This window comes from Epithele typhae (genome assembly GCF_022376455.1).
Source record: "Epithele typhae strain CBS 203.58 chromosome Unknown BXZ73scaffold_9, whole genome shotgun sequence".
Taxonomy (NCBI): Eukaryota; Fungi; Basidiomycota; class Agaricomycetes; order Polyporales; family Epitheliaceae; genus Epithele; species Epithele typhae.
The window spans coordinates 704,557-732,151 of NW_025954200.1; the positions used below are offsets into that span (position 1 = coordinate 704,557).

The window sequence follows — 27,595 nt, forward strand, 5'->3', positions numbered from 1 at the left end:
GTCTCCACCATCTTGCCCTGGTTCCCCACTGTTATGCACAAGGCTATACCCTCTTGCCATCGTCCACACAGCACGCTCAGATCTCGTCTCGCGATCGTCGGCCAGCGCGCACGGCGAACGCAGCGCAACGCGGCAACGCCTCCTGCCTCATCTATTTTCCGCTCGAGCTGGGTCATGCGGCTCGCCAGGTTTCGTCAGGTGTGCACACGAAGGCGACTGTACGCGAAGCACGCTTGTCACTCCGCCCCCAGCGATCCGTTAAATTCGCGCACCGGTAAGCGGGAGGGCGCGTTCCTCCCCCGCAGGCTTCGCGTTACGTGCTCGAGCTCCCTTCGTCGACCTAACGCCCCTGCCCACGCTTCCCCCCGCTCTTCACAGGTGAGCTGCCCGGCCCCCGCCCCCCGATGGGGCCCACGCGCATCATTACGCCCTTCTGATAGCCCGCGCCATCTGTCCTTCAGACCCCCGCCGCCGCTAGCTTCCTGCTCCCCACTCTCTCCCCCGCCCGCCCAGATTCCGTCGCAGCAATGGCCACCGCCGGCATGCACCACCTCCGCCGCCGCGACGTCGTCCACTACGCCGACATCGAGCCCCGTTCGAACGCCTTCGTCGGCTGGGAGCGCGTCCGCCATCGCCAGGCCCACTGGTTCGTCGAGTGTGCCGCAGAGTTTGTGCGTATCTCCTCCTTCCCCTTCGTCCCCCGCGCGGTCGCATTGAACCCCCGCTCGCAGATGGGCGTGTTCTTCTACGTGTACGCCGGCGTCGGTTCCACCGCCAACTTCCTTCTGGGCGGCGCCGCAGGCATCGCCGGCCTCTCGTCCATGTTCCAGATCGGTGCCGCGTACGCGTTTGGTATCCTGTTCGCGCTCATCGTACGTTCTCCTCTCCTTTTGCGACTTATCAGGGGCCCAATCCTCCTTCCACCTCGTTCTCGCGTCACTCCAGGTCTGCGCACCGACCTCTGGTGGACACTTTAACCCCGTGATCACCGTCTGCCTTACTCTCCTCGGCAAGTTCCCCGCCAAAAAGGCCCCTCGGTGAGTTTCAATTCTCGTTTGATCTGTGGGTCCATGTGTATGCCGCGGACCGCGCATATCCCCATCGCTCCTATCCATCCGATTACCCCTGATTACCCCTACCCCTCAATCGTTCTGCCGCTCACTTCAAAACCCTTAGCTACATCGCCGCCCAGATCTTGGGAAGTTACGTGGCATGCCTGCTCATCTACGTCCAGTGGTACGACTATATCAAGGTGCGGATGTTCGCGTGTACTTTATTCCTCGACGCGTCAATCTCACATTCCAATCCCCCAAATCTATATTGATTCTCATACACTAAACAAACGTACATACACCTCGGCCACACCGATAGGAAGTGACCGAGGTCCTCGAGGCGTCCGGCAAGCTCGAGGCAGTCATGTTCACGCCCAACGGCCCGGCTGGTGTTTTCGCACTCTATGCCCCCACCGGTGTCTCCCTTGGCCGCATCTTCTTGAACGAATTCGTCTGCGTACGCACCTTCTGCTCCTGTCCGGTTCTATGCGACACCCTGCTAATCCATCATCCCCACTACAGGACTTCCTCATCGGCCTCGTCATCTTCGCCTCGGTTGACCCAACCAACTTTGGTGCGACGCCCGCCACTGGCCCCTGGATCATCGCCTTTGCATAGTGCGTCCTCCTGTCGTGCACTTCGTGCCAGTCCCCGACTTCCGAGACTGACACGACGTGCCCGGCTTTCCTCTCCAGCGCGACCATGGTTTGGGGCTACGCCACCGTCGGCAGTACGTCCCGATCCCGTCTCCCTCCCGCGCTACACGCTGACTCCTCGATCGTGCAGTCGCGACCAACGCCGCGCGCGACGTCGGCGCCCGCCTCATGGCACTGACCATCTGGGGCCTCCCCGCCGGGGGCGGATCCTACGCCGCGATCGCCGCACTGACGAACTTCCCCGCGACGATCTGCGCGATGCTCTTCTACACCTACGTCCTCTCCGACTCCAGCCGCAGTGCGTCTCTTCCTCCCCCCTTCTCTTCTGCCCGGACGCGAGACTGACGGACGGAACGACGACGCACCTTTGCGCGCCCGCAGCCGTCACGCCCGCGTGGGTCGACTACTTCGCCGCGCACCTCGCCCACGCCGAGCACTCGCAGGAGAGCCACGGGCGGGTCGGCCCCCACAACGTCGCCGCGGCCGACAACGACTCCGTCCGCAGCAAGGCCTCGCACCAGCAGGTCGAGTCCGTCTGAGCGGTGCCGCCCGCGTCGTGCTCAAAAACGGCGGGCCGGCCGGCACGCACGGCGGCTTGGACAGGATCGCGTTTCGGTCGGGTGTTTTCTCCGTGGGGTCTTCGCGCCGCTGCGCTGTAATAATGAATCCGAAGTCAGGTTGGACAGACATGTGGCAGTGGGGCGCACTTAATCTTACGTTTGTACCTGTAACACACCGATGCCATGGACGCCGTTGACGAACGACTCGCTTTTGCCTTCTTTACGATCGACCTCCTTGGTGTGATGCCAGCGAGGACAGGCGAGGAAACCCAAAGGAAACCGGGCGGAAAGCGAAAGCGGATGGGGGCGGGCGACCTGTTTTATAAGTCGGTGGATGAGGGGTTTGTCAGTGCAGCCCGACGGCCGAAGGACCGGCTATCGAGGTCCCCGGAGCCGTAAGCGCCTGTGCGGGACATTCGGACCGGGCGAACAAGCGAATGGGAGCGGAGGACGCGCGCCGTGTGCCGGTACTCGACCGGCTTTCAACGCGCGATATGCGACGACGATTTTCAAGTGCGACATGCCGCGGGCTGAGCAACCAGCGAGGTCGGAGTGCTGACCAAACTTGTTTGTCAGAGCGTTGGGCAAATCGGACTCGGAAGACCGATTCTCATTCGAAATCCTGCCTACGACAATGCAGCCTCCCTTCCTGCTGTTTTTCGGCAATCTTCATCCACTTCGCCGCACTAGGTCCAGCATGGCTATCAGCACTGTCCCTGCGATATGCAAGCACTCTTCGTCACGGTGACATTGGGAGCTCACCAACGCTTCAAGCTGTAGCCCGTCGCTGGGCGACTCGCCGAAGACAGCAACGGATGGATCATGTGCCTCTTGTCACTGGCCCAGACGTTCTCGTCAGGAGGCGAGTAGGAGGCGAGTGGAATCCATTCCGTTATCGGCGCGCTCGCTGTCCATCCATCAGCAGGTAAGCAGCCTATGATACCGTCTCGCTCGCCTCAACAGAACGCAATGTCGCGCTGACCCGCCCTCCCCGCTCCACAGTGCACGACAATCCAGCCCCCCAACACGACTTCAACTGCGCATGCCAGGGAACCAGCTCACCTGTGCATCTTCTCCCTCGGCCCTCTTCGCATGTAGTAGATCGCGCCCGCTCAACGCTGGCGCTTGTGTGCAACCCTCGACCAGCAGCGCGGCCAGCGTAACTTGAAAGCTACCAACCAGACGATTTCGTCCGACAACGGCGTGGAATCCTTGGCCGCGCCGTTGGTCGCCTTCGGAGGGGGGGTGGGGGTCGTTGCGGCGAATTGGCGCTTAGAAGGGAAGTCGGGACGTACGGATGTGGTGCTAGACTTCATGTTTTTACTCGAATATCCCGATCGTTCATCTAATTTCATGCTAACGAGCGTTTCGAACATCCCCAGGAGGATGTGGCCACATGCACGACCGGCGTATCCGGAGGTTCATTGCCTGCGGCTCCGGCTTTTTCTCAACCACCGAGCTGCGTCAATACAGTCGATATCCCTGAACTTTCTGCGACCTCCGACCGAAACCCTCGCATCCTCCGATGACAGTCGCACTCCGCAGCTGCCGGACCAAAAACCCTCGATAGCCAGCGCACCTACCCGTTGTATATTTTTCCTTTTTGCTGTGCCGTTAGGGAAGGTGCCAGGTCAATGGCTCACCCGGTAGTACTCCGGCGATGCGCAGCTTCTTCCTCACATGCGGGGCCACTTGAACCTGGGTACCAGCGTTCGCCGACGCAACATGACTCGGTCTGCGCTTCGCAAGGGCCACGCGATGCCTGTCACTTGCAACATTCGAGGGACAGTACTAACAACAGGATTCCGATCACGGACGTTGTCTGAGGTACCTTCGCATCGTCGTGACCCCCAATATTTGCTGACTCGAGCTTATTCTCTTAGAGACTTTCAAAAGCCTCGATAATATTCAATTACACACCCTCCCAGGAAGGCAATGATGGAGGCTGCGTTGATACGAGATGGAGCATGTGTCGCAGAAACGATTAGAACAACACATGCCCCTCTCCAACACAGTTGTGGAACAACGGAATCACCGGTATTGGCGTACCTGTGCTCTTCGGCCGTCAGTAATCGACGCCGAAGGCCGAAGGCCATCCCGACTTCACCCGCGCGCCCCACGCCGTGCCAGCCACGGACTCCAAAGTCGTCTCGGCGAAACCACAAGATGAGGAGAGCATAACCTCGTTAGCGCGCGCGGTGATCGGATTGACGTCAGCTGCGTTGGATCTTGTATTTCAGAATCGCCGGGGCGCGCGTCGGCGACTGTGCTGCATCCCCCCCGGCGGGGCCCCGCTGCAGGTTTCAACCGAGTCATCGCGGAGGTGTTCCAACGGCCCATGACGCACCGTTGAACGCTGAGCGGCCTCTCGCGCGCACCGCCGCGCGGCGCGAGCATCGGGAATTTGGCCGCGACTTTCCAGGCTGTCAGCGGCGCGCGTGCGACAGAAGTCGAGCAGGGGCCGCCCGGGGGCTTCGTTGGGCGGCTCTCGCGCCTCTGCGCACCGTACGTGTACAGCTTCGAACTCTGTCGCGCGAGCGGGATTCGCCCCGGTCGCGCGCCTCTCGAGCGAGGACATGTCCCGCGCGCGGTTGCCCCGGCCGATAAGTGCTCAGTGCCTCGCGGCGACATACTGCCCCTGGCGACTGGAGCTCTGTCTCGGGCACCGCTCTGAGCGAGATCCGTGCGCATTCGTTCTGTGCGGCGCGCTCGGCTCCCTGCGCGTGTCAACGTACGAAGGTGCCCGCCCCAGCGGTGAAGCCGGCCGCGAGTGGCACAAAGACCGCACATCGGGGTGCGGAGGCCAAGTCATACTCAAGGTTCGCGCGTCGCCGTCGACCTGAGGCGCACCGGAGGGTGTGGTTATCGCATCACGCAGCGGGTGTTTTCTGCGGCGACGCCGCTTCCGTCTCCGACTCCGCCCAGCCAGCGCACGGCCAATGGCCACCGCGGACGTCGCGCGAACATCATGGACGAACCACCGGCCACGCTGGGTTCGGCGCGACGCTGCCCGCAACCAGGTCCACATCGCCCCAGCCGTGCGGCGCGGACGTCGTCGGTCGATCTCGGAAGCTCCAGCGCGCGGCGCCACGACTCCGGCTGGCACGACGGGCCGCATTGAATGTCGCGGCGCCCTGCAGGGCCGAAGCTTGAAGAGCGCGAGGCGGTGTCGCGCGTGCACCGCCTCGCGGGGGTGCGTTCCCAAACCCCATCGCGTGGGTGCCTCGCCACGAAGCGGATGAAGGACGCGGGGCCTGGGCGAACGCTCGGCCGGCAAGGGGAGGAGGCCCCGCACGCGCGCGACGATTGGGTTCTGCTCAGTGCTCGCCGCGGCCGCGGCCGCCGTCGCCGCTCTGCTCCGCCGCTCGCCTCGGAGTGGCAGGCACACGATATACAGATCGGTGCGCCCGAAGCCTCGAGGACGGTTTGCATCAGAGGCGGCGACTCGCTGACCGGGAATCAAGCCTCAAGTCTCAGTCCTCAGTCCTCAGTCCTTGCGTTCGCGCGAGCGAACAGGCGACACTTCGCCGAGCTCATCCGACTCCGGGCTGGCCGCCGCCGCCGCCGTCGAGAAGTCTGCGTATCGTTTGTGGGCAGCGGCGCTGGCGTCGCCGCGTGGCAGAGCCGCAAGTGGCCGGGGGAACCGTGGGCCGCGTGGTCTGCCTTTGCCCTGCGTCTCATTGGCAAGCTGGAGCAGGAGGCCACGTTCCGGGAACGCTTGTACAGGACGATTGCGGTACATCGAAGGGCGGCGGTTGTGCTCAACACGTCTATTGCGGTACTCGTCGGGGGCCATAGCGCTAACATCAGAAGTCCCTATCTCGAATTGAATTGCGGGCGGCATCCCGCAGCGTGGCTGAGAGCGTGCATGTGGTGCGTATGTTGGATTGCGGCTGTCCTTCCTGTGCGAATGACAATCGCAGACGCCCGCGTCCTTGGATTCACGCAAGTGGAGGCGCCCACTTGACGCGGTCCCGTGACCGTGAATCCTACCGCGTCATTCAGAGACCTAGATCTACCCGCGGCTTCCGGGGATACATGGACGATGTACTGAAGGACTGTTCATAAAACGTGAAATTTTAGCAACCAACCATACGGGGCTCATCTCAATGCCCATGATACACAGAGCCCATTCGAGGATGATGGTATCAACCGGCCCAGCAAGTTCCGACAATCTGTACTGCGAGGACGCAGGCGATCGAGTGCCATGAAACAAAGTTCACGTTCAAAAGCAGTGTACAAGGGCATGGCAGTGCAGCAAAGACGTTCAATCAGGCCGTGTCTGTGCGACTGATAGACAAATCCGACATTATGCATATGAGCTAGTGTATAGTACAGCAAACAACATATATGGACATGGTGCACATACAACTACGGAGCGTCCGGCATGTAACAGGTCCAAGAATACAGAGAGACGGTATGAAATTACAGCTATGAGAGCAGGCGATAGCATACGAGGTATCGTGGGAGAACCCATGGAATGACGAGCGACGAACGGGAGATCGTGAACAAAGCGAGAGCGGCGAGGGAGAGGAGAGCAATGGTACGGGAGAGGGTGAGCGCAATCATGTGTGGGTCCTGAGTCCTCTGCTAGTGGTAGCCGCTACCACGACGGTCGGCTACCAGCGCGGCCAGGGTCTGGCGAGCCGCTTCTTCCTTGACGGCGTTCTGACTACCGCCGTAGGCTCGACCATACTCGATGCCGCGAACTTGTACAGAACCTTGGTAAGGGCACGGAACCTAACATGTGACCAACATACTCACTGAAAGAGACGGCAGTCCACATGGGCTGGTGCAGAGGCCCAGTCTGATACACCTCCCAGGTGAGGTGGCGTGCACCACCGTTCGCCTGGAGGTAGTTGTTGAGCTGCATGCGGTAGTCTGTGTCTTCGAGGCATGAGTATATGACGTCGAGGGAGGCGAAGGCGACGACGACGTACGGTAGGCGTCGCTCATTGTGGCAGGTTGCAGGTGTGAAGGGACGAGGATGTCTGCGGTGACGGTGGAGGATGGGAAGAGAATAATGACTCCAGCGACAGAGGGGCAGACCTTTATAGAAGGTAGGCCTCTGTGAGAGTGCAGAGGATGCGAGCGGTGAGTCACGGTGTTATGCTGTGCATTCGAGGACCAGATACTCAGTGATTCCGCGGATCCGGAGGAAGACCAGGACGAACCCACGGGAGGTTGGCGGCAAAGGGGAGGGCGGGAGGGGATACGGGACAAATACGGTCGAAACGCACGAATGGGTGATAAATTCCGGAGGACTGGGGGACTTCGGACCCCAAGACAGTGACATCAGTGAGAGCGCAGCGACTGCTGTGCGTAGTCGGAGGGCGCTTGAGGGAAGGCGTTAATAAAAGCAATTAGACGTGTATGTCTTGCTCTCCTCCTGGGACTGCGTGGCCAGGGCCTGGGATGACTCAGGTTGCCGGCGGGGGGTTGGGCCTGACTCGACATCCGACGGGGCAGGGCCCATCACGGCCGATTGCACGTGCTCGGGCGGGAGTCATGCCAAATATGCCTAGAGAGCGAGCTTGTTACGAGTACCGCTCGCGGTCCACGTCCACGTACCTTAACTCCGTGTCCGACCTCTTCCGCGGCGGGGGTGTCGCCGTGTCAGCGCGCCCAAGCGCCTACCTCAGACGGCGCCAACGCATTGCGGAACCTCATACGTGGTGCAACTCGTGAGTCAAGCGCAGGCCCCTAGCAACCGAGAGACCACGAAACGGGGATGGCTCCGAGCCGGACACGGACGGACACAGCAGAAATGGGAGAACGGAGGTTGTAGGTACCTGTGGGGGCCGGTGCAGCGAGCACAACTTTCGATCCCATCGGTGACCAGGCTGCGTCGCGATTGGTGGGGTTCGTTCGGCAGGTCGCCCGTTTGCAGGGTCTTCTGAGAAGCCCAGCCTGCGCACCTTCATCGGGGTCGAATTTGCGTTGGAGCGGAACGGAAGGACGTCCGCCGTCGCCGAGTCCCGGAATCGCTTGACTGCGAACGAAGCGCACCACGATAAGACGCATGACCGGCGACTGCGCTTTCATGCGCCAGGTGGAACTTGAAGCATCACGCAGCATGTCTTTGTGTCTTTTTCTGACCCCGAGCTGCGCCGACGCCGGGGCGGGGGCGGAGACAATGTGTGAGGCGCGGCGGGGTGGCGAGGGGAGGAGCGGGGGCGTCGGAGACAAGGGCGAGCGGGCGCCAGCGGCTGTCGCTCGCGGGATCGGCACCGCCGCAAAGGGAGATAAGATTAGATAACCGCGTGGCCGGCTTTGTACCCCGGCTGGTCCGTTTGAGAGCCCGGGTGCTGGGGACCGGCCGCTTTTTGTCGGTGCGCCCCCCGATTATACGCGTCTTCCTCCCCCTCAGCCGCTGTCCAGCCCAGTCCCGTCCTCGTCCTCACTGCCCCTCGCCTCCAGGCTACTCACCGCTCCCCTTGCTCTATCCTAGGGTCGTACTGCCTCAGTATGTCTGCTCTTTCTGTAGGAACACCCCGCAAACAGCCCCGTTGACGACTGCTGCCTACAGGGCCCTCCCCTGCCCCTTCTCTGCCCCTTCTCCTCACTGCATTCCTCATACAACCACCCCTCACCTTAGCTGCGCCAGCAACCAGCTCCAACCGACTCTCCATCAACCGGGGTTCACGATTGCTCGCCTGCCGTCTACTGCCACCTGTTACTGGGACCGCCCAATCTGCGTGGAGGGCGTGGCGCGTTGTACGTCTTCTCCAGGCATCCCCCCGTCATCCCCCTCCCTGAACGGCGGCCGCTCTCCATCATCCGCATTCTGCGTCCGCATGTGTTGTCACAGATCGTCATGGATTCATTCGACAACATATCCTCTGTAGTCGGATCCCGCGGCCCTGTCCTCGTCCCGTCTACCCTGCCCGCTCCTCGTCCTCCTCCCACACTCCGACGCCGTCTGCCAACAGCCCCTCGAAATCGGTTTCCAGTCGAAGCCGCCGCAAGCCTGCAAGCGTCTTCAAGTCCCCCTCGGCGGACGACCCTGGGGAGTGGGAAGCCCATGCTGGTGAGCGCCCATAATGATGCAAAGGGGTCACGTGAGAGCGCGTTTAATGACCGCGTCGTGTTGCACAGCTCGAAAACGCGCCTCGCCCTACAACCGAGTGCCGGCCCGTCGGGCTTCCTCTTCTACCGACACCACACGTTCTTCCGACCCAACATCCCCCGTCAAGACCGTTGCTAAACACAACGCGCCATCGTTGCCGCTATATCATCCCCTCGGGCCTCTGGCCCAGTCGCTTCCACCCCTCGATCCGGGGCTGTTCGGACTACCAAGTTCGTTGAGCATCGTCGACGACTCTGGAGACCTGAACGATGGCGATGCAGCAGGGCGCTCTAGCTCCCGGGCCCAGCGCGCTCCAAAGTCCCGCGAACCCGGAATCGACGAGTCAGCAGGAAACGGCACGCCAAACGGCGCCGAGAAGACGACAGATGCCCCCGCCCGGGACCGCAATCCGAGTCCGCGCAAGCGAAGAGGCGGTCCGAAGAGGAAGCGACGCGAGACGGACGATGGAGACTCTGGCTTTCCACCTCCAGCCAAGCGGACGCGCAATCCACGGGGTGTGGCGGCCAACAGCTCCGCGCCGGCCGCCCCGTCGCCGCTCGTGGGTCCGGCGGTCGTTGCTTCAGACCTAGTAGAGGACGCCCCCGTGCCCGAGAACAACGGAGATGGCGAGGAGCTTCCCCAAGAAGAATTCCAGGCGCCGAAACGCAGTGCCCGGACGCGGAAGCCCCGGGCCCGGCCGGTCAAGCGGCGAGACTCGAGCGGCAGCGCGACGTCTGGTACATCTGTCTCAGTGCCCATTGCGGCGGCGACCAAAGCTGCGCCCGCGTCCGCCGACGCTGCGGAGACCCATGTGGAGGACAACGCCGCTTCACCACACATAAACGGTGATGTCGTGCTCGAGGACGCTGCGGTCCTAAAGAGCGAGCCGACCCCATCGCCGACGCCGCTGTCTGGTCCTCTGCCCGTATCTACACCCGCGCCCGAAGTCACAGTCCATCTTGCGCTTGCATCGGCGCTAGCAAATGTTACTCCGGGTAAAGGATCAACGACGAGCATTCCAGCCGCAACGGCTAACAGCGTCACACCCGCGGCGGGTGGGCGTCCTGAATCCTCACCACCGGTCCCCAAGTCATCGTCGCCTCCCCCACCGGCGCCGGCACCCAAGGCTGCGCCCTCGAGGTCGAAAGCGGCCGCGTCGGAACCCAAGGCTGCCGTTCCAGAGCCCAAGCTTCCGGCCCCGGAGTCGAAAGTTACCCCAACGAAGGTCCCAGCTCCAATCCCGCCGAAGCCGTCGACGCCTGCCCCGCCCGCGGCTGCGCTCACCCTCGCGTCGCTCCCTCTACCGGTCTCCGCGCCTCCCAAACCCGTCCCTGCTTCTGTACCGCCGAGGCCACTCCATGCTTCCGTGCCGCCGAAGCCGGTCACAGTCGCGCCGCACATGCCCACGCTTGCGCGACCGCTGCCTCCCCACATGCACAAGAACGGCCCGCAGCTGTTGCCGCCCCATCTGCCCAGCAAGCCCCCGCCTCCGCAGCGCGAAGAGCGGGAGGAAGGCGAGCTCAGCGACGACTAACGTCTCTCCCTTCCGGGACGTTGTCTCTCACGAGACTCAGCCTCCCCATCCGCGTATCCCAGGTCCTGTTTCACGCTCTCAAGGACCCTCCCGCCGTCACGCCTGCCTCACTGTTCAATATTTCTCCTAACGCTGGTGATATCCCTCCCGATCCGTCCGATCGACGCACCCAAATCCGCGATGTATCTGTATAATAGTTAGCCATCCGTATGCTGTCTCCGCCCTCGCACGATGTACCCCATAGCTGTAGCCGCTGTCGCCTGCCGTCCTCTCTAACCGTCTGTAAATGTACCGAGATACCTGTGCCTCACCGTCTTCTATCCAAAGCGTCCCTACGCCCGCGCGCGAACTCTACCGCCGCCCGCGGACGCGCCGACACTGGCGCGGAAGGATGTTCTCGATTTCGACTGGGCTGGCGGTGCGACCCCAACCCGCCGCCGGCGGTGGCGTTGGACCACGATGGGATCCTGATCACGGCTCGCGCGAACGAGAGATGCGGCGGCATCCCACGGTCCCCGTTCTTTGGGCGATGAAGCCGCAAGCGGTTCAGCTTGCATTGCAAATGGCACTACTTTGTCGCCATGTAGATATCTGCACATTACGTAGACTAGGCGGGAGGACTCCAACGTTTATCCGGTCATATGGCCCGGAGACAGCGACCGAAGGACGCCGAAGTGGTTGACGAGGTGGCGTCGAACGTTGAGTCATGCCTGTCACTGAACGACGGCGAGCTACAGCATGGATGAAACCTTGCAAGGGTGTGTACGCAGGGGATATGTGAGAGTATTAGGATTTCGAAGCGCGAAGCAGGCTGGCGTGACGCCCGCTATGGCTGCTTGCCCGGAGCGGTGGCCGGTCCAGTCGAAAGAAGTAGCGCCGCCCGTCTGTGCGGAACCCAAGGCGGGGGCCGTCCTGTGCGTGCGCGCCGGCGGCGGGAGTCGGGGACCCAAAAGGAGAGTCGTGCGGTAGACTGCCAGTCCCAGCAAGGTCCGCGAGGCAGAGGGTTTGTAGATTGATTGCCGTGTTTCGAGGTTCGCCGTCCGCTGCACGACGTCGAGATCGAGATCGCCGTGGATGTGACAGGATGCCAGGGGCGTACACCGGTAGGGTCGTCCGCGGATTGCCACTGGCTGAGCTTCGCCGGAGCTCGGAGCGCGTGCGCAGGGATCGTAGATTGATACTTGGATCTCGCGGCCGCAGGGCCTTGGGCGAGGAGGCAGAGAGAAGCGCGGGCTGACCTCACCGTCGAACGCGTGTACGAGTCATTTGTGGACGTCGTGGAAGAAGCTTCGCGGAGTAGAAATGTGTATGTGAGGCTCCCGGTTCCGATGGGCCGGGGACGTGTTGACAGTGTTGACATGGTCGGAAATGCTTTGAGATGAACCCTAGACGTAACGTCAGAACGGCGGCCGTGGCCGTGTATGGCGGGCGATAGCATGTCTGGAAGACTGGCAGTACTGGCAGCTGCGGCGCCTCGAAACCTATTAACGTCGAAGTCAGTGAGCACTGAGGATTTCAATGTGCAGTTGAATTTATCGAACAGGCTATGCCATAGGATGCCGATTCCAATTTCCACTTGCTGGATCGGGCATCCGACGCGTCCGTGTCGAGCGAGTGATACGGGTACAGGTGGGAGAAGCCCCGTGCGCACCGTGTGCAACGCATCTGCGTGTCAGATGTGGTGGGTGCGCACAGCTGTGCTAGGGTGCGAGAACGGAGTACCGCCCTCGTTGCTCCAGTGTGTATAGGGACACGCTCACTACCTGGATGGGCGGCCTGATGAGCTCCTGGTTTCCCATCGAGACGTGGCGGTGAAAGGGTGAGAACGAGAGCAAGCATGCCAGTCGTGATCGGAGGACGTGGACGAACGGCCGGCCAGCCAGCCCGGTTCCGGTTCCCTTCGAACGCCGGCTTACCCGCGTAAGCCACGGCTGTAAGGCCCGATGAAGCCCGTAAGTGAGGTCATTAGCCGCATACAATCGGGAGTAAGCTCGGCCAAACGTGCAGTAAATAGATTAGTCCCGTTTGCTTACCCGCGCCGTGGGTCGCGGTCACACGGACAATGTTCCCTTTCCCATTGGACCTTCTCACCTGTCAGGCGCGACGCTATATACTCCTCCCCCTCGACATCTAGACCACACACTCACTGCCCACCGCCGCCATGGCCGTCCACATCCGACGTGCGGCCGCGCTCACTCGTTCTGCGACCCGCTCGCTGGCGACACTCAACAACGCGCCCCCCGCGGGGAAAAGGTGAGCTGGACATTGCGGCATCTGGGTACTGTTCGTCGCTCACGCACCATTCCAGCCCCACAGGTGCGTGTGTGTTTTGAGTGCCCGCGGCGACGCCAGGAACTGAGACGGCACGCACACAGCGATCGTCATGCTCAACATGGGAGGGCCGTCTACGGTCCGTCACGCGCGCGTCACGCGACTCGTGTCCACTCACTGATATACATTCGCAGGTGCCCGAGACGCACGACTTCCTGAAGAATCTCTTCTCCGACGGCGACCTTATCCCTCTCCCATTCCAGTCTCTGCTCGCCCCGTGGATCGCGAGGAGGCGGACACCGCAGATCGAGAAGCAGTACGAGGAAATTGGCGGGGGCTCGCCCATCTTGCACTACACGAAGCTCCAGGGCGAGCGCATGGCCGCACTCCTCGACGAGCTCAGCCCCGCCACCGCACCGCACAAGGCGTACATCGCGTTCCGGTATGCGCGCCCGCTCACGGACGAGACCGCGAAGCAGATGAAGGCCGATGGCGTCAAGCGCGCGGTCGCGTTCACCCAGTACCCGCAGTACTCGTGCAGCACGACGGGCAGCAGCCTGAACGAGCTCTATCGGCGCGGGAAGACGGGAGAGGTCGGCGACGGTGTGGAGTGGAGTGTGATTGACAGGTGGGGGACGCACCCTGGGTTCATTGAGGTGAGTATATGCGCTTTCCGTTCGCTCCTGCGGCCTGCTGGCATCTCCCCTTCCACTCTCTTCGTCGTCGAACGAGCGCTGTCCGATGGTTCTCTTAGGCGGTCTCGCAAAACATCGAGCGCGCGCTCGCGAAATTTCCCGAAGAGAAACGCAAGAACGTCGTCCTGCTCTTCTCCGCCCATTCACTCCCCATGTCCGTCGTGAACCGCGGCGACCCGTACATCCTCGAGGTATCCGCGACTGTCTCCGCTGTCATGGACCGCCTCGGCCACTCGAACCCGTACCGCCTCGTGTGGCAGTCGCAAGTCGGCCCTTCGGCGTGGATGGGCATGCAGACCGGCGAGGCACTCAAGGGTCTCGCAAGGCTTGGTCACAAGGAAGCCATCCTGGTCCCCATTGCGTTCACGAGCGACCACATCGAGACGCTGTACGAGCTCGACTTGGAGTACGCGAAGGAGGCGAAAGACGTACGTGTTACAACTTGTCTCTCATCCCACTCGCTTCTCACCTCGACCGCCAGCACGGGATGGACGTCCAGAGGGCGGAGTCTCTGAACGACTCTCCGGTTTTCATTCGCGCGATCGCGGACCTCGCTGCGTCGCATCTGAAGGACTGCGGAAGCGGAAAGTCGGGCCCCACCAGCGTCCAGATGGGGCTCCGGTGTCCAGGGTGCAACAACGCGACCTGCGGAGCGCAGAAGACCTGGTTCGCAAGAGGAGGCCGGTGATCTTCCGCCTGGAAGCCGCGATCCTGGTCTTGGCTGCAGTGTGTGTGTTGTAATCGCGCTTGTAATTGTATGGTACATGTCTGAGGACAGTGGCAGGGCGCCCCAATGTCCTTGTTAATACGCTCTACAGTCTGTTTTGTAGCCCCATGACAATCGGTCCACGTGTATTGGCGAGTCGTGGGACAAGTTGCCGTCGCACCGGATTGCCCACGTAATCCCTACTGCACCATGTAGCGTCCTGGGCGTATATTTTGCTGGTCAGTGACCGGCTTCAGTGGCTAGATTCCCTTACACACGAGTGCGATAATGAGAGGTCAAAGTAATTGACAAAGTGATTGGTTTTCTCTGGTCGCCCTCGTCTTTCTTACTACTACATGGATGCCGATGCTTCCCATGTTGTCCACCGTTTGGAAAGCTAGAAATACGCCGTGCCCGTCAGCGCGAACCGCTCCAGTCTACGGTAGTCCGGCCGGTCCTTCGCCACCGCCCAAAGCCACGCATCGAGCTCCGGCGGCATGAGCTCCCCCAACCACGCAAGCTCAGGGTCGGCCCCCGCAGCGAGCGTCCTCCCATGCGCGACGAGCCGCTCGCACACGTCGATCGCGGCCCCGCGCAGCGTGAACGCCTGCGCCTCCGTCACGCGCGGGCCATCCTTCGGGGGCTCCTTCGCCTTCGCCGGCATCTGCGCGAGGACCTCCGCGGGCGCGGGCGCGGGCGACGCGGCGAGCAGCGGCGCGAGCACCGCGGGGTCGCGCGCGTGCGGGAAGAGCGCGGGGAGGCCGAGCGCGGGGTCGGCGGCGGAGAGGTCGAGCACGCCGAGGTGGACGAGGAGCGAGGGGATCACGTTGTCCGAGAAGATGGGGAGGCGTGTGGTGTCCGGCGCGGGGACCGCGCGCGTGGGGGTCTTGCCCGCGGGGCCGAAGCGCAGCGCGACGGCGTGCAGGGTGAGGAGCGCCTTCTTGAAGCAGTACACGGGCGCGTCGTAGACCGGCGCGGCGTCGCGGAACGCGGGGATGCAGCGCACGAGCTGCGGGAGGAAGGGAGGCACGCGTGAGCTGCGTGTCCTGGGGGGAGAGTGGGAGGGCGACGCACCCGCTCGAGCGCGACGTCGCACGCGTCGCCGCCGGACGCCTTCGCCTTCTCGCCCTCCTTGAGGGCCTCGAGCACGAAGCTCCCCAGGTCTGGGTACCCGCCCTGGGCAAGCGCCGCCCCGGTCTCGTTCAGCGTCCGCGCGACGATCTGGACGATCTCCCAGATGGGGCCACCGAGCTCGCCGACGGTCACCCCTGGGATGTCCTCGTGCGGCCGCTCGACGTGGATGGAACCGGTGACGCGCATGAGGTCTGCGACGGCGGGGGGCGTGATGGCCTGCATGCCGCGCGCGGAGAAGTAGTCGTCCCCTCCGGACGAAGACGAGATGTAGGCGGCAAAGACGAAGGCGCGGATGTTGTCGAAGGCGCCGCGCCCCGTGGCGACGTGTAAGGGTACACGATAGCCAGACGCGAAGTTGAGGACGGAGAGGACGGAAAGAACGTTGAGCTCCTGGGCGACGGAGCTGAAGTTGAGGGGAAGGGTCATGCCATGGGCTGTGCGGAGACGCTGGTATGTGCTCGTGAAAGCGGGAGAGAGGAGTAAACGAGTCATGTCCTCCTCGTTGATCTAGACAACGACGGACTCATGAGCGAAGTTCAGCGAACCGTCAGCAGCCGAAAGAAACATATACTATGGATGAAATCGACAAAGCGTTCAGGCTCACTTTTATGTTTGCCTTGATCCTTACGGCCTCAGAAGACTCGCGCACAGCTTGAATGTAGCCTCCTGAAGCAGGTAGTGGTACAGAAGGCATTTTGAGTGTTTGAGACCGAAAACAGTGCGTTCTGAGACGGAAGAGATGTGTCAGCGTTCGCGGCTCTGAGATATATGTAGCTGTCCGACTTGCGGTGCCGAGGTGCAGACGTGAAGACAAACGTTGGCCTGAGTGACTCGAATCGCTGCGGACGAATGAAAGAGTGCTACGCCCAGACTACTTCGAACCCGCTGCCCTATTAGTAATCCAAGCCTTCCGCGCCTATTGGAGCATCCTCATCAACATTCTTGCATGACTGGCAAAATGGCTCTTGAAATCATGTCAGCTCTCCGTAGCACCTCTCCGCATACTTTGAGGTGAACGTTCATGGAGAGTGTGAATCAAGTAGGCTAGCTAGTATTTTTACACATGTGTTTCTGCGTTCATTCTTTATTCTGAATTTTGGCACGTGTAGAGAATCGTGAGACTGGCGTAGGTGTGCATCGTGACTGAACCCATTGTTGTATGATGCTATGGTGTATGCTCCGTGGAGCAGCTGTGCGAATATATATGAGTACACGCTTCTAGGTATAGATATCGATTTCCCGAAGACCCGTTAAAGCAAAACGAAATAAACGGAGAGCAAAATCGAAAGCCACGCAGGCGCCCGAGGTCTACCCAGCCGCGACAGGCACCGGCAGTGTGCGCGACGAGGGAGTGGGGGTCGCCAATAGTCAAGCATCCGCATCGCTGTCGCTCGCCGCGCTGTCGCTCTCGTCATGGCCCCAGACCGCGAATGCGCGCCGCGGCGGGTCGCGTGAGCGAGACCGGGACCGGCTCCGCGAGAATGGCATCCGCGAGGGGTCGACGGGGGTAGGTGTCTTCAGACTCTCGCCCTCAACGTCGCGGTCGCGCGGGATGCGGACCTTGCTGCTGAAGTGTGCGGAGCGCGGGCCGCGGATGTCGTCTCGCTCCCCCCGCTCGCCGTTGACCGTCGATTGCGATTGCTGATCGATCGACGAGGACGATGAAGATGCCGAGGAGGCCACGAACTGAACGTGGCGTGGAGAGATCCGCGGTGGGTGAGGGTGCGATCCCGCAAAACGGTCCGGGGAGTCAATGCCCGACTTGAGCCCCGAGGATGGGGTCGACGAGAGGTCGGGGTTGCCCCGGGCAAGGGAAACCGCGGCGTTATGTGCACGCTCCTGCTCGCGGTTCTCTTCTTCCTGGCGGAGGTTCGTCTGCCCACGCGTTTCTTCTTTGGGACTAAGCTTGTTCTTGTCGGACGTGGTGGGTGACTCTGCTGACGAGAGGTCATCAATGTCGAACTTCTCTTCGTCTTCGTCGGAGCATTCGTCCTCCTCGTCCTCTTCCACTTTGCTGTTAGGCTTGGGGGTGGCGTGCTTCGCCACGGTGGGAGTAGGACCATCGTGCTCCTTGGTCACTGTTGACCTGCGCTTGCGCCCAGTGCCCTCTTCCTCCACCACGACGAATGACTTTTGCCTCTCGCGTTCGTTCCATTTGAGCGTACGCGAGATAGAGTGGAACCAGTCGCGAGATTGAGACTCCGCACAGACGGTGGGGAAGGGATATTGGGAAGCAGTGACCTTGATATGGTCGCCCTCTGGATCCAAAATGAGCTCCAGCCACTTGACTTCATATCATATCAAAACTCACGCTTGAGCTCAACACGCCCGCGGCCATCGAAAGAGGCCCACGCCGTACTTCTTGAGTTGAAGGGAACACATATACGCAGCTCCATCGTATCCGGAAGAAGCATAGGCCGGAACGAGAGCGTATGGGGGCAAAGTGGCGTGATGAGGATGGCCGGAATTTCGGGGTGCACCAGGGATCCTCCGGCCGACAGCTGATGGATGTGAGTTAAACCAGTCAGGGAAGTTGGATTGCAGACCCACCGAGTAGGCCGTCGAACCGGTCGGAGTCGCCACGCACAGACCATCGGCTTGCACCGTTGTCAGATGGTGTTCGTCACCTGCGATATCCCCGATCGGTAATGAGGACTCGGAAGGCGCTGGAATGACCAAGGACGAAAACTCACCGAACAGTTCGAGGAGACTGACGTAAGGGCTCGGCCCTCGGTCAACGACCAGGTCGTTGAGGATCTCGAAACACTCGACCGGCCTTGTCGAGAAGCACATTATCTCCTTGTCCTTCTCGCCGGCCTTCCCACAGATCCCGCCGCTCTCCAGGGCCTCCCAACCGCTCTCCTCAATACCGCGCATGAGGATCTCGCCAGTTCCGCCCTTCTTGATGGCCCGACACGCCTTGCTGTTCTTCTCAGGGGCGATCGCGCGGTAGACGGTACACGTAAAGCGCATGCGCAGGTTGACTCGGATCCCATTATCGATCGCGCTGTCCATCACTTTGCGGTGGTCCGCGAAGTCGAAATTTGTGAGGAAACCCAGCGAGCCCAGCGCGAACGGGAGCACTGGCGGCACGATGCGCTGGAACAGCCACGACGTGAACAGGACGGTGCCATCTCCGCCGAGCTAGACACGCTCGTGAGTAAGCAGTGGCGCTCGGCATGAACGTGCGTACGCACCGTGACGACGAAGTCGAAGAGATGGGGGCTCCTGTTGCACATATCGGCAGTCCAGTAGCGAAGCTGGCCCTCTTGTGAAAAGGAACTGTCGCCGTTGGTCGTGCTCTGGGCAGATAACAGGGAGGAGGTACTAGAGGTGCGACGCTTGGGGAAGGGAACGAAGAGTTCGGGGTGGTCGCGCTGCATGCCGGCTGCGTCAAACCGTCTGGAGGTCTTCAGTTGGTTGTCGACATAGCTGCCCAGGACTATCAGCACGGTCGAGGCAGCAAGGACGAGAGTACTCACACAATCATGCCCCGCTCGCCACCTCTCCGCTTCATCATGAGATAGAGCGCGAGCTCCCGGGTGAGCTTGATCAGACGGTTGTCTCGCGCCTTGGTCACGATGAGCACGCTCTGGATGTTGGACTGGACGCGGGTGCGACCTGGATGCGATATGAGCACCGCCGGGAGGCGGATGCGCGCACGCAGACCAGACAGGACGGCCACTGACCAAGCTTTTTGCTCACTTCCCGCACACTAATCGCGGTCTCCGCAAGCTTCTTGGTGAGGCTGGGACCGTACTCGCGCTCCTCATCGTCGTAGGGGGATAATGTGTCGCTGTAGCTGTAGTCGGAGACAGTGCCGTCGGGGTAGGTGTGTTCGGCCTTCTCCTTTTCTCGGGATCCATTGGAGGACTTGTCGTCGTATACGGAGCCGAGCCAGTCCATGAGGGAGTTGCTCTGAAGTTTGGAGTGAAGGAAACAAGGTGATTTGATCGCAGGCGACGGAGCCCGGCGCTGAGGCTGCACTGGGCTAGGAACGGAATGGTGTGTAATCGTGGGTGTGTTGGATGTTGCCTGTGGGCCTTGAATGGTTGCGACATGCCTGTCCGTCTTGCCGTTGACCATGGTCCCAGTTGGAGTGCCGGACTGGAGCCTGGCTGAGATCTCGGGGGACTGCTGCTCGACGACGACGCTGCAGTCGGAAGAATTCTGCATTATGTGGAGCTGTGATGGCCGGCTAGTACGGCGTGAGATGGAGGGTCGTATGGAATCGGGCATCGAGGGTGTGCTAGGCGGTGTCGAGAACGTCTCGTTGTCTGGGGAGTGCATGGCGAGAGGCCGAGGTGTAGCGGCGTGAGAGAGCGGGTGATGGGAGGGGTGGTCGGGGCGAGATATGTCTGTCGGTTATATGCGCTGAGGGATGCGCGCACCGGACTGTAGACACGAGCGATGTTGTCCAGGAGACAACGGCAGAGAGTTGAAGAACGACGTCAAGTCCTGCCTCAGGCCTGTTCGTCATTGGCCCCGCCCGCCGAGGCTCTGTGACGGCCGATTGGCTGCGCTTGCTTATCGACATATAGTTGGCGCCTCCTTCACTAGTCTCCTCCTTACTAGCCCACTAAGGTGTCCCTCTTCTCACCTAAAGGCACATCACTCTCCACACTATTGGTGGCCGCCCCGGGGCGTATCAGCATCCAACCATCATCATCTCCTGCGCAGCTTCCTTCACTCTCCCAACATGCCGCCCTGGAGATCTGCGTATTCATTACTCGTCTTACCGACCGCGTCGCCTACCCTACACCTCGCCAATCCCTAATCCATCCTGGCCAGCAGCAACGGCGGGCTTCTCGGACTGGCATGGTCGCCGTCTGCCACTGGCTCAGAGAGGAGCTTTGTACATACATAGTACGCAGTTCCATCATCGTCCATTCGCTTTGTTTCCATCATCTTGGCTGTGAGGTACGGTTGCTGCATGTCGGACATCCGTGAACCTTCACGTCGCAACTTGAATGCTCTTCGAACAGCCGAGTCGGCAGTGCAAACTGTGTTCCCGTACTCCTGCAAGTTGACCTGTTGTTTCGTTCCTGAAACCCCCCGGTGCGCTGCGCTGATCCGCCAGCCTTTTGGCCGTGTCGCTGCGCTCCTGCTGATGGCCGCGAGACTGTTCAGAAGAGGGCAGTGCTTCGCTGTTTCGCCCCGTGCACCGCATTGAGTGAGTTGCTGCTTTAGCACAATCATATTGCAAGATGAGCATGTTCCCTGGACTCTGGAGCGCCGTCCACTACTTCGAGCAGGAGCCTCGGGCGACAGGCTTGCATACTTACCGCGCAGAACGCACGCGGCTTTACACAGCCTGGGCGGCAACTATGTATCGCACCGCGTCGTTGATATCCTGTGCAAGCTCATCAAAATGGCTTCAACGACGGCCTTGGCTTGGCATCGTTGTGCACGGGGTCGCGGAAGTTTGAATCAGGCAGCATGGCATCCGGGCCGGGGCGCTGCGAGGACTCATAAATAGGCCCTTCGTGCTGTTGTTGACCCCAGCTGCCGGACCAGCCCTTTAATCCCGCCCAACTTTCTCGCCTTTTGTGTCTCTCTTTACGCTTACCTTCACGCCCGCTTCGACTCTTTTATTTCTTTCGTCGACGATGCACGCTGTTTTCCTCTTTTTGAGTGCTGCCGCCGCCGTGGCGTCTGTTAGCGGTGCTCTCATCCCTCAGCACACTCGCAGGTGAGTAGTACTCATGGCTTGTGCCCATCTGTTGCTGAGGCTTAGAGATGCGTTGCAGAGCCGACGTGTGCAATGGTCACGCCGAGCTGTGCGGTCGTAGCTATGGAAATGTCACCTTCATGGGAGGTGAGTCCAACAGGCGCGGGAAATGACTGATCGGAGTATTGACGCGTAGACGATCAGCCCACGACTCTTTCGCCTTCAGCGAGAACCCGCTTGATCGTAAGCGTCCCCGCCCTTCAAGTGCTCCTACAGCTGACTGTTCTGCATTGTAGTTGCTGCCGACCAGCGCGTCGACATCCCATCCCAGCTCGGGCTCGGTGTTCGCCTTCTCCAGGCACAGTCTCACATGAACGATGGCGTTCTCCACTTCTGCCACACGAGTTGTGTAGGTATTTCCCTTTACCCATGGCGGCTAGATTTGACGGTGATGCAGGAACTTTTTGACGGCGGATCTGTTGAGGATTATCTCAAGACCGTCCACGACTTCCTGACCGCCAATCCCAAGGAAGTTCTGACCTTGATCTTCACGAACCCTGAAGGTGTCTCCCTCAAGGACGTCTGGGACCCCGCATTCCAAGCTTCTGGTATCGCAGACCTCGCGTTCGTCCCTCCTTCGATCCCCGTCAAGCAGAGCGACGTGAGTGGACTTTCAGTACCACATGGCGGTCGGTTTTAACTCTCATCCTCGTAGTGGCCGACGCTCGGCGACATGATCGACAGTGGCAAGCGTGTCGTCGTCTTCCTCGACACTGGCGCGGATGACGACCGCAGCGTCCCATACATCCTTCCCGAGTTCCCGATGATCTGGGAGACGCCCTTCAGCGTTACCGACGAGAACTTCCCGTGCAGTGTTGACCGTATCAACGGACCGCTCTCCACCGAGGATCACATGTACATGATCAACCACTCCCTCAACAAGGACATCTTCGGCCTTGGCATTATCGTCTCTGATCCTCTCGACGCCGATGACACCAACAGCGTTGCTTCGTAGGTCTTCCTTATGTGCGGCGCTTGACCCATATGTTGACACATCACAGGATCATGGCCAACGCCGGCGGGTGCCAGGGCTTCGCGGCCGGACGTGCGCCGAACTTCGTTCTCCTCGACTTCGTCAACATTGGGAACGGCCTCGACGCGGTCAACCAGCTGAACGGGCTATAACGTGAAGATCCACTCGTTGCTGCGGCGGCCTCTTCCCACCTCTGCAACCTCCCCGCCTCCTCCTTTACTTCATCCCCTGCCCATCACCTTTTTTACTTTTACCATTTCACCCTTCATGGGATGGGCTATCTGCTTCACTCTGGGGCCTCGACATACGAGCCATGGACGTTGAAGAGATATAGTGGGCAACCGGCAGACACAGGTGGCGGGTTGGTACTGCAACCACCGAGATGGGCATCGAGGATAACCGTAGTAATAAAGATAATGATGATGACCTCTGGGCTCGGGCGTAACCACGAGTGTGTGCGCTGTGTATGAGGGAGATCAAACTCCAAGCTCAAGCTTCTTGAAGACTCGAAGTTCGAAATCTGCCAAGGCGCCTGTGACTTGGTATTCTGCTCACGGAGCCAGCGCTCGGTCAGCTCCTTGATCTCTCCCAGCACATCTCCATCGATCCTCTTCCATCCTAAATCCTTCCCAGCCTGGTGAGCTTCACTTGTGGCATCCTTGTTGGCCGTCGAAAAGCCGTAGTTCATCTAGCTGGCTCTCATTACCTTCTTTTACTGCTTACTCAGTACCCTGACGGCCCAGGACGCGTCCACGACGTTCCAGGCCGCTATATGCGCACCGACGAGCGTATAATCTCCTCTATGATACTTTGCTCCCGTGCGATCATCGGACGACGCGCTCTTCTCTCCTCCACGAAGCGGGAAGCGGCGCTACCTCTTCACGACATCCCATAGAGGGCCCGGACTAAGTGAGCAGTAGCACGGTGCGCACATTCAACAAACCCGCACCCCGCTTCCATAGTTGCCCTTCGGGCGGGCGATTGGAACTCCTCAAGCCTTGGCACTTCGTGGAAGCAGCTTCAACCCGACCGGCCTGTGACGCGGCGATAGGCAAAACCCCGATTTACGTGCGCCGTCGGCCACTCGGCCAATGCCCGCATGCGATTCGCAGACCGCAGCAGTGCGGGATCGCAGAACGCGCCCCGGCGGCGGCTTTGACAGCGGCATGTGGGGCCACGAAGGGCTGCCGCGTCCCAGCCTGTCCCAGCCCGCCGTTGCAGAAGCGCGCGACCGCCCGCCAGCCCGGCGACTTCGTGTACTTAAGTGCGTCCACCTTTCGCATGCTCGCCCCGGGGGCTATCCTGAAGCTTTCTCGCACGAAACAGGCTTTTCCCCATCGACCGGCACGCCCGAACGCCGGCGCGAAGGCACCGTGCGCACTTTCGCAGGCTCGCGAGGGGGGCTGCGGACCTCTGCGGATGTCGCGCGTGTGCGGTTGATTGACACTTGCAGGAAAGGCGGGCAAAAAGCGTCGAAGATATCGGAGCACGGGAAGCGAACATAACCTCACCCGTCGATGCATGAGCCTCGGGCTCGGTATGGAAGTCCCGCGGCGGCGGACGCGGCATTGAATGATGGAGCGCGAAGCAGCGTCCGTACTTTTCTCCGGATTCTGTACCCTGGCCCGCCTGGTCCAACGGTTTATAGGCCCCAGCTAGACGGGTGGGTGAGCCTTCCACGCGACCCCGTCCCTACACCCGTGCGTCCCCTGGCAACCCCTCTCTCCCTCACGTCGCGCACTCGTCGTGCCTGAGGTTCCGTGACCATGACAGACTCGTTTGGGTCGAATGTGCTGCAACACGCGCTGGAGGAGTTCGTCGCGTCCATCCGGGACGTGAGGCTCACCCAGGCCTTCTCATGTGGGTTCAATGCAGAGTGTGCTTGGTATGCGCTTACCCTGTGCCAGTCGTTACAGCCACGATTGTCATCTACGACTACCGTAGGTGCAGAGGTGACGGTCGGGCGATAGACTCCGCTAACGCCGCTGCTCGCCAGTGGTATGCATTGAGCGGGAAATTGAGTTGATCTGGGTGAGTTACCGGCCAGGCGTGCTATCGACGCGTGAGCTGACTGCCGGAGCAGAAGAAGCGGTGGTCTGCGATCAAGCTCGCCTTTCTCTGGGTCTGTCCCCGCATCCGCCCCAGGGCGTCTCTCGCACTGACGTCATGACCAGCACCGATACTTTGGCCTGATAGTCGTCTTGTACGTCCTCCGGCTTCTTTCGGTACATCAGACTCTGTGTGACTGACAGTGTTCTCCGACCCCAGGTTCCAAGCATACGGTCAGATCTTCTTCTCACGCGGCTCGCACGATCCTCAATGTGCAAATGACAGCTCTCAACTCGTCCGTCATCAACGACCGAGTAAGTTCATCTCACCATATGTTCAGGGCACATGCTCACACGAGTAGTTGTGAGCTGCATCACATCTCCGCGGGTGCCGGCGGATGTTGACAAACCTCCATGGCTTCAGCTGTTCCTTCTGGTTTTACTGGGAAACATGGGGCTATTGCATTGTCCTCTTCACCACCGAAGGTACATCATCACAGATTCTCGTACCTGTAAAAAATGACGAAACTTCCGATTTTCAGCTGTCCTTCTACTATGGATCTACATCGTCTACAACAAGAATCGATATATCCTAGCGCTCATGAGCATCTGCTACCTCGGCGAGGTTGGCTCAGTTGTAGCGATTCTGACCATCTCCTTCCAAGACTATCAGGGTAGGCTTCCTCTCCTCTCGTCGCCGCACGTATATTCAAAGACTTGCTTCATTTTAGCACGAGCATACGGAATTCCGGGTGGAGAATACTGCGTACTCACCCGGGTCGGCTCGCCATTCCCCCTTCTTTGGGTGCCGATTCTTGCGTACGACACACTGCTGCTCGTTCTATTCATCTACCGCGGATGCGCCGGAGCCTCGCCTGCCCCGCGGTGCCGGCTCGCATACCGTTACGATAGCCTTCTGGACATGATCTATAGGCACTCGCTTCTCAACTTCCTTGCGTGAGTCTCTTCGCTTCCGACATCATGCTTGAGTTTCTGACAATACCCCCTTGTCAGCATTTTCGCATCCTACTTGACATGCGCCGTTATTTGGCTCAAGGGCGACGTACGTTATGTTTGCATGATAACCTGCTGCTCAGACACTGACTAGAGACATTGCGAATAGCTCGGGTCGTACCAGGCCCCGGTTGGGTTCGCGGTTTCGCTCAGCATCACGAACTGTACGCGACTGCTGCTCAACATCCGCCGCGCCTACTACTCGCACGAAGAGACTGAGATGGTCCTGCGCAGTTGCCGTACACCCCCCTCCCCATGCAAGCCGAGGAATCAGACGACACCCTGAAACATACTCTCCGCCGCCCCCATCGTCCCACGCGTCCGGCCACGCTCCTTCTGCTCGACGTCCGTCGTCCGGCTGCCATCCCCCTCAGCCCGCTCTCCCCACGCACACCCATGTCATGCGTTCGTCTGTCGGGTTCGACGCTCCGCGCGCTTTCTCCACCGCACACGCCGCCCGCGCTCCTCTCTCCGCTCTGGCCACACACACCTCCTGGCTCGCTCCGCGACATCTCTTTCCCGCCATCTCCTCTGCCCCCACATTCGCCTCTCTCGCCCACACACCTATACGCGCACAGCCCGGCGAGCACGCTCCGCGCCCACGCGCTCGGCACGGTGTACGAGGCGGGGCCTAGCACTGGCACCGCGAGCGTGCTCACACTCGCGTCCACGGAAACACTCCACGCGACACCCGAGGCGGCCCCGCGGCACGCGCACGAGTATGTGCGCGCGGCCGAGCGCGTCGTGGGAGCGCGTGTGCCGCCGGATGGCCTCGCGCTATTGCCACCGTCGCGGACGCGCTTAGGCGCCTGGGCGCACGCCAGACTCGTAGTAGGAATGGAGATCTTCTTTGGAGAGGCGGTGTAAGATTGAAGTGCGGTGTGTCTGTCGTTTTGAATGCGACGTTATACGAGCCCTGTACTAAAGTCATAGAATCGGCGCCCCGTGAGCTCTTGTGTACTCATATCCGATAAACAGCAGTTGTAGTAGCTAGTTTCTGATGTTACATATAAGCACATACACGACTTCAACAAATGGCCAATCGCGCGCCACCAACGCGCGCGCACGAGTCAACCACGCATACCAAACGCGGCGCGCTCGATTTGGGCAGACACTGCTATGCAGCATGATCAACGCCCGTGACTGGCTTACAGCAACAATGGCCTCGCTCGACGAGCGCGCGGTCGCCAAGAGGACAATACCCGTTGTACATGCGAGGGTCTCTTGAGGGTTAAAAGAGGGACGCAGCTCGAGAGGGAGGAGGCGAACAACATGTTCTCCCTCTCTCCCTCGAGCTCGTCCCGTCGATCGTCCCGCCCCGTCCGCCCTTTGACGCGTCGACCCGCGCCGCGGACGGTCCCGAATCGATGCTTTCACCCCCACCCTGCCCGCGCGTGCACCGCTCTCGGTCGTGGGCTCCTCCCAAAAGAAAAGAAGAGGCACCTGGAAGTGGGAACCTCAACGTTCAACGCCCCGCCATCGATCTCGCCATCGCCCGCCCAGATCCCGACAAACCTAGGACCCGCGTGCCCAGCGCCGACCCGCAAACCCCCGCGAGACAACGGCGCGAGCGGAAGTGCGGCCGGCACGGTGCGCGCGGGAACCCGCGAGCTGCTCGCGCCCCTTGTCCGGGCGTGGAACTGGACGTCGGCGTCCTGGCTCTCCTCGCGTGCAGCGGTCGGTGCCGGCGACGTGATGGACCGCGTGCCGCGGCCCCTCTTTTGTGTCTGCGAGGCCGCGAGGGGTGCCAGCGCGACGGTGCGCGTCGCGATGGAAGCCCGGCGTGCGCGGAAGCGGATCTGAGGACAGCTGCGGAGGAGGCGTCGGATAGGGTCGCGCGCGCGAGAACGCGCCGAGGGGTGAGCGAGGGCATGAGACGAGGATCCAGCCGCGCGATGCGCGAAGAGAGAAAGAAAGGAGATAGATGCATGGACTAGAGGCATACGCGAGCACCAATGTGAGGTCAGTCCTTCGTCTCGTCTCTGCCCTCCCTCTCCCTCTCGCATGCGCGCGCCGCCGACGCACCCGTCCGTCGGGTCCGCCACCTCGCGCCGCCCCCATCTCAAACCCCAAGTACGTCCCTCCTCGCCATCGCCTTCTCGCATCACCCCTCCCCCCAGGGCCACCACATCCTGAGAGCGCGCCCTCCCCT

General features: G+C 61.0%; 8 protein-coding genes across 8 annotated transcripts; 5 read left to right on the forward strand and 3 right to left on the reverse strand.

Annotated features, from left to right (window-relative positions):
* Nucleotides 1-527: 527 nt before the first annotated feature.
* On the forward strand, nucleotides 528-2,247 carry BXZ73DRAFT_98978 (aquaporin-like protein; the record flags this gene model as incomplete). Its single annotated transcript, XM_048027850.1, has 9 exons — nucleotides 528-671; nucleotides 732-872; nucleotides 946-1,037; nucleotides 1,177-1,252; nucleotides 1,372-1,509; nucleotides 1,575-1,669; nucleotides 1,748-1,782; nucleotides 1,839-2,006; nucleotides 2,090-2,247. The coding sequence occupies 9 exons, from the start codon at nucleotides 528-530 to the stop codon at nucleotides 2,245-2,247; spliced, it is 1,047 nt and encodes a 348-aa protein (XP_047880556.1).
* A 4,611-nt stretch (nucleotides 2,248-6,858) lies between these two features.
* BXZ73DRAFT_98980 (uncharacterized protein) lies at nucleotides 6,859-7,224 on the reverse strand (the record flags this gene model as incomplete). The annotated part of the gene is made up of 3 exons (XM_048027851.1): nucleotides 6,859-6,977; nucleotides 7,033-7,149; nucleotides 7,209-7,224. 3 exons carry the CDS (start codon nucleotides 7,222-7,224, stop codon nucleotides 6,859-6,861), a joined length of 252 nt encoding a protein of 83 aa, XP_047880557.1.
* A 1,120-nt stretch (nucleotides 7,225-8,344) lies between these two features.
* BXZ73DRAFT_75624 (uncharacterized protein) lies at nucleotides 8,345-10,871 on the forward strand (the record flags this gene model as incomplete). The annotated part of the gene is made up of 4 exons (XM_048022238.1): nucleotides 8,345-8,406; nucleotides 8,867-8,985; nucleotides 9,080-9,298; nucleotides 9,367-10,871. The coding sequence occupies 4 exons, from the start codon at nucleotides 8,345-8,347 to the stop codon at nucleotides 10,869-10,871; spliced, it is 1,905 nt and encodes a 634-aa protein (XP_047880558.1).
* A 2,383-nt stretch (nucleotides 10,872-13,254) lies between these two features.
* Nucleotides 13,255-14,525, forward strand: BXZ73DRAFT_42655 (ferrochelatase; the record flags this gene model as incomplete). Its single annotated transcript, XM_048018999.1, has 4 exons — nucleotides 13,255-13,281; nucleotides 13,337-13,798; nucleotides 13,897-14,265; nucleotides 14,319-14,525. 4 exons carry the CDS (start codon nucleotides 13,255-13,257, stop codon nucleotides 14,523-14,525), a joined length of 1,065 nt encoding a protein of 354 aa, XP_047880559.1.
* Nucleotides 14,526-14,940: 415 nt separating this feature from the next.
* Nucleotides 14,941-16,371, reverse strand: BXZ73DRAFT_75625 (uncharacterized protein; the record flags this gene model as incomplete). Its single annotated transcript, XM_048022239.1, has 3 exons — nucleotides 14,941-15,552; nucleotides 15,618-16,184; nucleotides 16,282-16,371. The coding sequence occupies 3 exons, from the start codon at nucleotides 16,369-16,371 to the stop codon at nucleotides 14,941-14,943; spliced, it is 1,269 nt and encodes a 422-aa protein (XP_047880560.1).
* Nucleotides 16,372-17,045: 674 nt separating this feature from the next.
* On the reverse strand, nucleotides 17,046-19,967 carry BXZ73DRAFT_75626 (ATP-NAD kinase; the record flags this gene model as incomplete). The annotated part of the gene is made up of 7 exons (XM_048022240.1): nucleotides 17,046-17,965; nucleotides 17,989-18,178; nucleotides 18,228-18,304; nucleotides 18,371-18,821; nucleotides 18,875-19,109; nucleotides 19,160-19,298; nucleotides 19,367-19,967. 7 exons carry the CDS (start codon nucleotides 19,965-19,967, stop codon nucleotides 17,046-17,048), a joined length of 2,613 nt encoding a protein of 870 aa, XP_047880561.1.
* A 1,319-nt stretch (nucleotides 19,968-21,286) lies between these two features.
* BXZ73DRAFT_98985 (PLC-like phosphodiesterase) lies at nucleotides 21,287-22,533 on the forward strand (the record flags this gene model as incomplete). Its single annotated transcript, XM_048027852.1, has 7 exons — nucleotides 21,287-21,369; nucleotides 21,428-21,495; nucleotides 21,553-21,591; nucleotides 21,645-21,757; nucleotides 21,806-22,009; nucleotides 22,064-22,359; nucleotides 22,410-22,533. 7 exons carry the CDS (start codon nucleotides 21,287-21,289, stop codon nucleotides 22,531-22,533), a joined length of 927 nt encoding a protein of 308 aa, XP_047880562.1.
* A 1,614-nt stretch (nucleotides 22,534-24,147) lies between these two features.
* BXZ73DRAFT_98986 (uncharacterized protein) lies at nucleotides 24,148-26,310 on the forward strand (the record flags this gene model as incomplete). Its single annotated transcript, XM_048027853.1, has 12 exons — nucleotides 24,148-24,241; nucleotides 24,289-24,321; nucleotides 24,378-24,412; nucleotides 24,465-24,503; nucleotides 24,556-24,584; nucleotides 24,650-24,744; nucleotides 24,799-24,915; nucleotides 24,972-25,103; nucleotides 25,161-25,386; nucleotides 25,444-25,492; nucleotides 25,553-25,607; nucleotides 25,664-26,310. 12 exons carry the CDS (start codon nucleotides 24,148-24,150, stop codon nucleotides 26,308-26,310), a joined length of 1,551 nt encoding a protein of 516 aa, XP_047880563.1.
* Nucleotides 26,311-27,595: the final 1,285 nt, after the last annotated feature.